Below are 11,530 nucleotides of genomic sequence, written 5' to 3'. Positions count from 1 at the left end.
TTCACCATATGACTATTGCTTGTAAAGTTATTCCACTTTCTGGTTTCCCCTACCCTGAAATCTAGTCCCGTGGATTCGACTCTGGGGTCCCCATTTATGTGGTGATTACTACCACTAAGCTGTGCGCCCTGGACTGCTTTCAAAGTTTTTTTCATCTATGGATACATGACTTTCAAAAAATCATACTGAGATTTTGCCACCCCAGGTGGTACCAATATCTGGTCTGGCTTTTGGATTAAACGTTACTAGTCTGAAAACAGTCGCCGAAACACTGCAAACATTAATTCCAAACCACAACTATGATACAGGTATCAAATACATCCCAATCGAGTAACCATTTCTAGTTTGTTTCATTTTTAGCCACCATCAAACATGGGTGTATACTTTCTTTTGGCCTGCAGTTTAGACCGGTAGTAGACAGAACATGTACACTAGACCATGTAGCATTGCCTTCTGAAGATCGTTATTTCCTTTAAATTTCGCTATTGGTCAGGGTAACGTTGTACAAAACGACCTTTGCGCTAAGGTGATCTTAACTCCTATACCTTAATATGGAATAACGACAGGCGTAGCGGTAAGCCTGTTTCGTACAACGGCACCATGGACAATAAAGTTATCGTTGGCTTCTTCTAGTTCATAATTCGCCCCGATTATGTTTCTAGGTTTGTCAGCACCATACCCGTGCTCGTGGGTTTCACCGAAGTGATGAACGTCCGAGACCTGCTTCACTTCGGGCTTTCCTTCCACATTAAGCTGACACGCCGCGATATGACTGGAATACTGTTAAAAGCGGCGTTAAACCCAACTCACTCACTCACTTATTCCCTCTAGTTCATAAGCGGTATGACGCTATATCCTAACACTTGTATCAATATCAAATATCTTACTATTGGTGACTGAGGCGCTAAGGTGCGGCAGGTCGTGTCGGTGTCATGCGTGAAGCAGTTAAGGTCCACCACGCTGGTTATTGACTCTAGGTTATCTAAGATATGGTGTAAAGACCACTCCTCGGACGCATCAGTAAGAGACAGATCTAGAAACCTCTGGAGATGACGTACATGAAGATACAATGTCCGCTGCATAGCAAAAGGTGCCAATCCCTTATTATATCTTGGAGTCCCGGTACCGTCAATAAGAATGTGCCAGTTACGTGTTCCCTACAGCGACGCTTTCTTAACAACCAGCATAGTTCTCTCATGACAGATTTACTGCAGTAATATGAAAGAATCGGGAGCTGTTAACTTCTTTTGAGTAGTATTGATGATAAGTAAAACGTTTTTCGATTAACACAATATACCTTTCCGCGATTAACATTCACTTCACCAAGTTTCATGATTTTTGAAGTACCACAGGTCTCCTCCGAACTGGCCATGTTATTGTGTTGTCAAATAAATCAATTTTATAATCGTGCCATTTGACTGGATTCTGTGGAGCGATGCTGTTGCTTAAACGAGATTGTCTGCTTATTTCCTAACATTTGAAAATTACTGAAGAAAGCAACACAAACATGTATTCCATAGTAATGTCGAGGTTGTGCATGGGCCATTAATTTCTTTCAATCTGTTTGAAATAAAAGTATAAGTATATAGCATTTTCTACTTCAGTATATTGTATGTTCAGTAGACCACGGTCAAGTTCAGTGAATGAGTGAGTGAATGTCTTGGGTATACGCCACTTAAGTTATATTTCAACACTATCACAGTACCAGAAATGGGCTTCACGCATTGTTCCCATCGAACCTGGGCTTTCGGCGTGACTGGGCTAGCCCTCCATCCATCAATGTCAATGAACACCAAAACTGGGTACTTTTCAGATGTCTATAATGATGATAATTATGCTGTCAACTATGATCAAGAGATAGAATAATGTTCATAAGGAACGTACTCCGTGGGGATCCGGGTTAGAACATAGGTCCCCAGCACTTCATTGCTTGTCATGAGAGACGACTAATTTGATCGGTTGGTCATGCTCGTTGACTTGATTGACGACGTGTCATCGTACCCCGACGCGAGGGGCGTTGCACATAATGTCTATCACTGGTTTGTTTGGTCCAGACTCGATTATTTGCAGGTCATCGAATATTGCTTGCGTCCCACCGCGGTGGAAATAGTTTTCTGTATTTTCATTTTAGTTTTTGACATTTTTCGCTTTTTTTTTGACATTTTTGTTTTTGTTTTTGAATTTTCATTTTAGTTTTTGACTTTTTCGTTTTTGTTTTTGAAATTTTCATTTTATTTTTGACATTTTGGCTTCACTTTTCAGCGATTCAGTATCTTCTTTGTACATGATTTATCACATATTTGTATGACAAATCGTGTTAATTTGCAAAAGGTTACGATAACATGAGTGAGTGAGTCCATGTCCCTTATGGGCCACCGTAACTTGAACGTACATTTTCCATGTTTTCGGGTGTTTTTATACACGATTTATAACATATTTGGATGGCAAATTGTGTTAATTTGCAAAGGGTTACGATAAAAGTAAGTGAAATAACAAAATATTGAAAAACGGACTCCATGTCCCTTATGGGCCACCGCACCTTAGGCGTGCCAGAAACCTATGATTACGGGTTCAAATCCCAGATTTGCCATGATAATGTGTTAGATTTAGGTTTGCCTAACGTGGTGAACGTCTCAGACCCCAGGCCTGTGCATTGCCTTCAGCCTAAAGTTGACACGCCGTGATATTAATTAATAAAATAATGTTCTAAGTAACACTGAATATTTTTCGCTTAATGTTCACCAACACTACAAACAACAACAGTGGTGTGGTCTTAACGACGGTAGAGAGTTTCTGATATTACGTAGGTATCCTTACCTCTAAATCTGTTGGGACGACGTCGAGACTGACTTTAAAAAAAGCGTGCTTAGACATCGGACGCAGCGGAAGGGCCTGCACCGTTGCTGGCCGAAATAACTCCTTGGCAGTTTCAGTATTGAACTGACGTACTCTAACTTTATCACCAACCTGAAACACATGCACACCATGATACACAACGCAGTGTAGCATCCACTTAATATTAGATCATCTGTATCTTGTTTTACATATCTTGTTGATCCTATATAATAACCTTTCAGTTTTAAAACTGTTTTTTATATCACCCCATTCGTCCGTCTGAACAAACATCATCCGAGGTTGGTACAAAATAACAAATTTACCATTTCATAAAAAAAATCGAAGAAGGGAAAATAACTCTGGGTAGTTTTTGCGTCATTTAGTCCTAAGATTTCTGTCCCTGGTAAACAATCGTTGTAATTTTGGGTAAAGAAGATGGTAACGCCACAAAAGCGCCGACTGTTTTTGTTGTAGAATTGGAATCGATAGTGGTGCGCATGCATGTTGTAGTCGTATTTCATTTAGGTGTGTATTTTGTTTCCATGGAGATGGGCGTTTGATCTTATACGAAAACAGATAAGTGGAATCAGAATTTCGGAGTTTTGATGCAAAACTGAGAAGACCGCAGACTGAGGTACGTACGTGGAGGGAAGGGTACGGAATAGCCCCATTTACTGGCAGGTGCTGTGTCCCCGGAACACACTTCCGAAGGTCACCCGTCATAGACATCCCCTCGACTACCTCAACAGGAGTGGTTCTGTATCCGGGGGCATGCCCTGAAATAACACATGAACACTTACACAGACAAGAGAGAAGGAGAGAGAGAGAGAGAGAGAGAGAGAGGGGGGGAGAGAGGGAGAGAAACGGAGGGTAGCAGAGGGAGAGAGAGAGGGAGGGTGTATTATGGTGCCACTTTAAAAACATATAGAAATGAACAAGAATCCCCCTGTGGGTTACGAGGGGCCATGAACACACACTACTAAGGTAAACTTAAAATATATGATAACAGACAACTTCTTCCATAAACATACATCGCAAATATAAACCCTAATACATGAACATATAACGAATGTATTCTTTATGCTGCTAACTGGGACGGCGTACAACAATACTTCTTCGCTTTGATTCAAACGAAGGTGAAGCTTTGTTATGTTTTCTACACGTCTACCTGTGTCTCTACACGTCTACCTGTGTCTCTAAATGTCTACCTGTGTCTCTACATGTCTACCTGTGTATCTACATGTCTACCTGTGTCTCTACATGTCTACCTGTGTCTCTACATGTCTACCTGTGTCTCTACATGTCTACCTGTGTATCTACATGTCTACCTGTGTCTCTACATGTCTACCTGTCTATCTACATGTCTACCTGTGTATCTACATGTCTACCTGTGTCTCTACATGTCTACCTGTGCATCTACATGTCTACCTGTCTATCTACATGACTACCTGTGTCTCTACATGTCTACCTGTGTCTCTACATGTCTACCTGTCAGCCTACACGCCTGCCTGTCTATCTACATGTCTACCTGTCTATCTACATGTCTACCTGTGTCTCTAGATGTCTACCTGTCTATCTACATATCTACATCCGTGATTGACAAAATGAAGCTGATGTTCCTTGGGAGGATGTGTAGAAGCAGCCACAGATATGCCCCGAAAAAGGTGTTCTATTTCAAGTGTGCTCAATACATAACAGGCAGTGACAAAAGTAAGTCTGTAACACATGATCTACTCAATGTGGCAAAGAAATATGAATTATGGACCATAATAGTTCACTTTATGAAAACTAACCAGTTTCAATCCAAGGATGTGTGGAACAAAACCGTACAGACGAAAATAACAGAACATGAAACTGCTCATTGGCACACGAGTCTGCGAGATCACCCTGAATTAAACAGATTTATTAAAATTCACAGTAAGCTTGTACCTCATAGACTGTGGAATATGTGTATTCTGTACAATATACCAACTAGACCAATGTATGCACTTGTGAAACTAGGAACACTACCAATAACACCTGGACAGTGTTTAATGTGTGATGAGGAGTGCGATGACATAATAAAGCACCAACTGCTATGTTGTACAGCTTTAGCTGATGCAAGGAACACCCTCTATGAACATCTATTTGACTCTTTAAACCTCGAACAATACATGCGTATTGAGGACTGTGCAGATGACGAAGTCAAACTTGTGACATTGCTAGGTGGTATAACCCCTATTGTAGAGGGTATGAGCCTTGACAGATGGGCTGAATTCATATCTTCTGTATCACGAGACATAAGCTCCTGGAACCTGCGATCACTGCTCTATCTATAGACAGTATATCTCATACCAGGACCAGTACATGTAAATATTCAGTATTGCCAATTTCTCTGCATAATATAATGTTCGTGTAAATATGCTGTGTTAACATGATTCCAAATGTATATCACTCTCCGAAATTAATGGAGGAAATAAAGATCATTCATTCATTCATTCATTCATTCATGTCTACCTGTGTCTCTAGATGTCTACCTGTCTATCTACATGTCTACCTGTGTCTCTACATGTCTACCTGTCTATCTACATGTCTACCTGTGTCTCTAGATATCTACCTGTGTCTCTAGATGTCTACCTGTGTCTCTAGATGTCTACCTGTCTATCTACATGTCTACCTGTGTCTCTTCATGTCTACCTGTCTATCTACATGTCTACCTGTGTCTCTAGATGTCTACCTGTCTATCTACATGTCTACCTGTGTCTCTACATGTCTACCTGTGTCTCTACATGTCTACCTGTCTATCTACATGTCTACCTGTGTCTCTACATGTCTACCTGTCTATCTACATGTCTACCTGTGTCTCTAGATGTCTACCTGTGTCTCTAGATGTCTACCTGTGTCTCTAGATGTCTACCTGTCTATCTACATGTCTACCTGTCTATCTACATGTCTACCTGTGTCTCTAGATGTCTACCTGTCTATCTACATGTCTACCTGTGTCTCTAGATGTCTACCTGTCTATCTACATGTCTACCTGTGTCTCTAGATGTCTACCTGTCTATCTAGATGTCTACCTGTCTATCTACATGTCTACCTGTGTCCCTAGATGTCTACCTGTCTATCTACACGTCTACCTGTGTCTCTAGATGTCTACCTGTCTATCTACACGTCTACCTGTGTCTCTAGATGTCTACCTGTCTATCTACATGTCTACCTGTGTCTCTAGATGTCTACCTATGTATCTACATGTCTACCTGTGTATCTACATGTCTACCCGTGTCTCTACATGTCTACCTGTACATCTACATGTCTACCTGTGTATCTACACGATTACCTGTGTATCTACATGTCTACCTGTGTATCTACATGTCTACCTGTGTCTCTACATGTCTACCTGTGTATCTACATGTCTACCTGTGTCTCTACATGTCTACCTGTCTATCTACATGTCTACCTGTGTATCTACATGTCTACCTGTGTCTCTACATGTCTACCTGTGCATCTACATGTCTACCTGTCTATCTACATGACTACCTGTGTCTCTACATGTCTACCTGTGTCTCTACATGTCTACCTGTCAGCCTACACGCCTGCCTGTCTATCTACATGTCTACCTGTCTATCTACATGTCTACCTGTGTCTCTAGATGTCTACCTGTCTATCTACATATCTACATCCGTGATTGACAAAATGAAGCTGATGTTCCTTGGGAGGATGTGTAGAAGCAGCCACAGATATGCCCCGAAAAAGGTGTTCTATTTCAAGTGTGCTCAATACATAACAGGCAGTGACAAAAGTAAGTCTGTAACACATGATCTACTCAATGTGGCAAAGAAATATGAATTATGGACCATAATAGTTCACTTTATGAAAACTAACCAGTTTCAATCCAAGGATGTGTGGAACAAAACCGTACAGACGAAAATAACAGAACATGAAACTGCTCATTGGCACACGAGTCTGCGAGATCACCCTGAATTAAACAGATTTATTAAAATTCACAGTAAGCTTGTACCTCATAGACTGTGGAATATGTGTATTCTGTACAATATACCAACTAGACCAATGTATGCACTTGTGAAACTAGGAACACTACCAATAACACCTGGACAGTGTTTAATGTGTGATGAGGAGTGCGATGACATAATAAAGCACCAACTGCTATGTTGTACAGCTTTAGCTGATGCAAGGAACACCCTCTATGAACATCTATTTGACTCTTTAAACCTCGAACAATACATGCGTATTGAGGACTGTGCAGATGACGAAGTCAAACTTGTGACATTGCTAGGTGGTATAACCCCTATTGTAGAGGGTATGAGCCTTGACAGATGGGCTGAATTCATATCTTCTGTATCACGAGACATAAGCTCCTGGAACCTGCGATCACTGCTCTATCTATAGACAGTATATCTCATACCAGGACCAGTACATGTAAATATTCAGTATTGCCAATTTCTCTGCATAATATAATGTTCGTGTAAATATGCTGTGTTAACATGATTCCAAATGTATATCACTCTCCGAAATTAATGGAGGAAATAAAGATCATTCATTCATTCATTCATTCATTCATGTCTACCTGTGTCTCTAGATGTCTACCTGTCTATCTACATGTCTACCTGTGTCTCTACATGTCTACCTGTCTATCTACATGTCTACCTGTGTCTCTAGATATCTACCTGTGTCTCTAGATGTCTACCTGTGTCTCTAGATGTCTACCTGTCTATCTACATGTCTACCTGTGTCTCTTCATGTCTACCTGTCTATCTACATGTCTACCTGTGTCTCTAGATGTCTACCTGTCTATCTACATGTCTACCTGTGTCTCTACATGTCTACCTGTGTCTCTACATGTCTACCTGTCTATCTACATGTCTACCTGTGTCTCTACATGTCTACCTGTCTATCTACATGTCTACCTGTGTCTCTAGATGTCTACCTGTGTCTCTAGATGTCTACCTGTGTCTCTAGATGTCTACCTGTCTATCTACATGTCTACCTGTCTATCTACATGTCTACCTGTGTCTCTAGATGTCTACCTGTCTATCTACATGTCTACCTGTGTCTCTAGATGTCTACCTGTCTATCTACATGTCTACCTGTGTCTCTAGATGTCTACCTGTCTATCTAGATGTCTACCTGTCTATCTACATGTCTACCTGTGTCCCTAGATGTCTACCTGTCTATCTACACGTCTACCTGTGTCTCTAGATGTCTACCTGTCTATCTACACGTCTACCTGTGTCTCTAGATGTCTACCTGTCTATCTACATGTCTACCTGTGTCTCTAGATGTCTACCTATGTATCTACATGTCTACCTGTGTATCTACATGTCTACCCGTGTCTCTACATGTCTACCTGTACATCTACATGTCTACCTGTGTATCTACACGATTACCTGTGTATCTACATGTCTACTTGTGTATCTACATGTCTACCTGTGTCTGCATGTCTACTTGTGTATCTACATGTCTACTTGTGTATCTACATGTCTACTTGTGTATCTACATGTCTACTTGTGTATCTACATGTCTACCTGTGTATCTACATGTCTACTTGTGTATCTACATGTCTACCTGTGTATCTACATGTCTATCTGTGTATCTACATGACTACCTGTGTATTTACATGACTACTTGTGTCTCTACATGTCTACCTGTGCATCTACATGTCTACCTGTGCATCTACATGTCTACCTGTGTATCTTCATGTCTACCTGTGTATCTACATGTCGACCTGTGTATCTACATGTCTACCTGTGCATCTACATGTCTACCTGTGTCTCTACATGTCTACCTGTACATCTAAATGTCTACCTGTGTCTCTACATGTCTACCTGTGTATCTACATGACTACTTGTGTATCTACATGTCTACCTGTGTATCTACACGACTCCCTGTGTACCTCCATGTATATATGTGCATCTACATGTCTACCTGTGTATCTACATGTCTACCTGTGTATCTACACGTCTACCTGTGTATCTACACGACTCCCTGTGTATCTGCATGTATATCTGTGCATCTACATGTCTACCTGTGTATCTACATGTCTACTTGTGTATCTACATGTCTACTTGTGTATCTACATGTCTACCTGTGTATCTACATGTCTACTTGTGTATCTACATGTCTACCTGTGTATCTACATGTCTATCTGTGTATCTACATGACTACCTGTGTATTTACATGACTACTTGTGTCTCTACATGTCTACCTGTGCATCTACATGTCTACCTGTGCATCTACATGTCTACCTGTGTATCTTCATGTCTACCTGTGTATCTACATGTCGACCTGTGTATCTACATGTCTACCTGTGCATCTACATGTCTACCTGTGTCTCTACATGTCTACCTGTACATCTAAATGTCTACCTGTGTCTCTACATGTCTACCTGTGTATCTACATGACTACTTGTGTATCTACATGTCTACCTGTGTATCTACACGACTCCCTGTGTACCTCCATGTATATATGTGCATCTACATGTCTACCTGTGTATCTACATGTCTACCTGTGTATCTACACGTCTACCTGTGCATCTACATGTCTACCTGTGTCTCTACATGTCTACCTGTGTAGATACATGTCTACATGTGTATCTGCATGACTACTTGTGTATCTACATGTCTACCTGTGTATCTACACGACTACCAGTATATCCACATGTCTACTTGTGCAACTACATGTCTACCTGTGTATCTACACGACTACTTGTGTATCTACATGTCTATCTGTGTCTCTACATGTCTACCTGTGTCTGCATGTCTATCTACATGTCTACCTGTCAGCCTACACGTCTCCCTGTCTATCTTCATGCCTGATTGCCTTTCTTCATGCCTGCTTGTCTATCGTCATGCCTGCTTGCCTATCTTCATGCCTGCTTGCCTATCTTCATGCCTACTTGTCTATCTTCATGCCTGCTTGTCTATCTGCATGCCTGCTTGTCTATCTTCATGCCTGCTTGCCTATCTTCATGACTGCTTGCCTATCTTCATGCCTTCTTGTCTATCTTCATGCCTGCTTGCCTATCTTCATGCATGCTTGTCTATCTTCATGCCTACTTGTCTATCTTCATGCCTGCTTACCTATCTTCATGCCTGCTTGTCTATCTCCATGCCTGCTTGTCTATCTTCATGCCTGCTTGCCTATCTTCATGCATGCTTGCCTATCTTCATGCCTACTTGTCTATCTTCATGCCTGCTTGTCTATCTTCATGCCTACTTGTCTATCTTCATGCCCCTACTTGTCTATCTACATGTCTACCCGTCTGCCTACACGCCTGAAGCTATATGACTGCCTACAGGTGTGCCTATTTGTCTGTCTTTCTGTCTACGCGTTTGTCTCTGTCTTCACGTCTGTCTTCTTGCCACATTTACGTTTACCATTCCCATCTGAGCTTACCTCTCACACACGTATCTGTATCCTGGTAGTTCACGATGACCTGCTGACCTACAGAGGACTTTATGAAGAATTCTTCTGGTTCATCTAGCTCTGGTTGATCTACATGTAGGCCGGGCCTCTGCACGTGCAGATGATGTATAAGGACACAGTATAAAACAGAGACGCAACAAGTAATGATTATGTTGAGTAGTGTTTAACTTAAGAACCGTGAGCAGCCCCAAAATTGATCCGAGCATGTATTGTGTAAAGTTCATTTTTAGCTTAGAATGAACATGTAATATGGCTATGATTTTACACGGGTCAAGAAAATATACATCTAAAGATTTTACCCGTGGGGATCTGCACGGCACGGTTTGGGGGCTGAGTGGTTGTTTGCTGGACGACATGGCTGATCGCTGCCGGTGCGCTGATTACGTTGTTGTATTGTGGTGGTAAGTCAATAACGCTACCACGTCACGACAAGACAGTGGCTGTGTCTTGACAATGACAACGCCGATAACCCGAATTATGCCTCCCCAACTTGAACATGCACAGCTGCAAGGTCCGTTTTACAGCAGGGTAGCCATACTTCCGTCGCATATATTGTACTCTCTTCAATGTGGACCTCAATACACAAACCAAAATGTCAGTGGCAGAAGCGATATTGTATAACGTGGACTATAATAGCAGACAAGTTACACAACACTTTACACTACCGTCTTACCTCGAACAAATAGTGAGGTGTCTCCGAAAAAAGCCCTCAACATTTCAAAGCCTAGTGGGTTCCGGGGAAGAGTGAGTATGGTTTTACGCCGCTTTTAGTAATATCCCAGCGATATCACGGCGGAGCACACCAGAAATTGGCTTCACACATTTCCCATGTGGGGAATCAAACCCTGGTGTTCGCAGTGACGAGCAAACGCTTTAACCACTAGGCTACCCCACCGCCCCGATTCCGGTGGAGAGTAAGTGTCCCTTGTTTGCGTATGAACTGACTGAAGAAGAATGGTCGTGGGTGGTGATTTGTCTGAATGTATATCGTGTATATATGGTGTGGATTGTACCTTAGTATCAGTCAGACTGCGGCTTCAAACTAAATTCACTCATATTTCAGAAAAGGTTTAACTCTGTAGATATGCAACTTGTTGGTGATTAAATATGGTTTTATGCCGGCTTTAACAATATTCCGGCAATGTCTGCGGCGTTTAACAACATTTACACACACCCTCACTAAATAGTAATTGTCAATGAAAGAGAAGAACCAGTCACGAAATAGATTCCATTTGGCGTAAAGGGCAAAATAACTGTGAAAATTATTTGCATG

The 11,530-nt window shown here is 41.5% G+C and overlaps 1 protein-coding gene across 1 annotated transcript in view; it reads right to left on the bottom strand.

The window, feature by feature from the left end:
• The window catches only part of LOC124149628, an 87,229-nt gene extending 76,333 nt beyond the window's left edge, over positions 1–10,896 (bottom strand). The window contains exons 1-4 of the mRNA XM_046521349.2: positions 10,557–10,896; positions 10,228–10,345; positions 3,478–3,611; positions 2,818–2,967 (exon numbers count right to left, since the gene is read on the bottom strand). Of these exons, the coding sequence (XP_046377305.2) occupies positions 2,818–2,967; positions 3,478–3,611; positions 10,228–10,345; positions 10,557–10,613 (459 nt within the window). The 5' untranslated portion in view covers positions 10,614–10,896. The remainder of the gene's footprint in view (positions 1–2,817; positions 2,968–3,477; positions 3,612–10,227; positions 10,346–10,556) is intronic.
• Positions 10,897–11,530: the final 634 nt, after the last annotated feature.

The sequence above is a fragment of the Haliotis rufescens genome, unplaced genomic scaffold (assembly GCF_023055435.1).
Source record: "Haliotis rufescens isolate VD_foot unplaced genomic scaffold, xgHalRufe1.0.p SCAF_7, whole genome shotgun sequence".
In the NCBI taxonomy this organism is placed as follows: Eukaryota; Metazoa; Mollusca; class Gastropoda; order Lepetellida; family Haliotidae; genus Haliotis; species Haliotis rufescens.
This window is presented reverse-complemented; position numbering and strand designations above follow the sequence as displayed.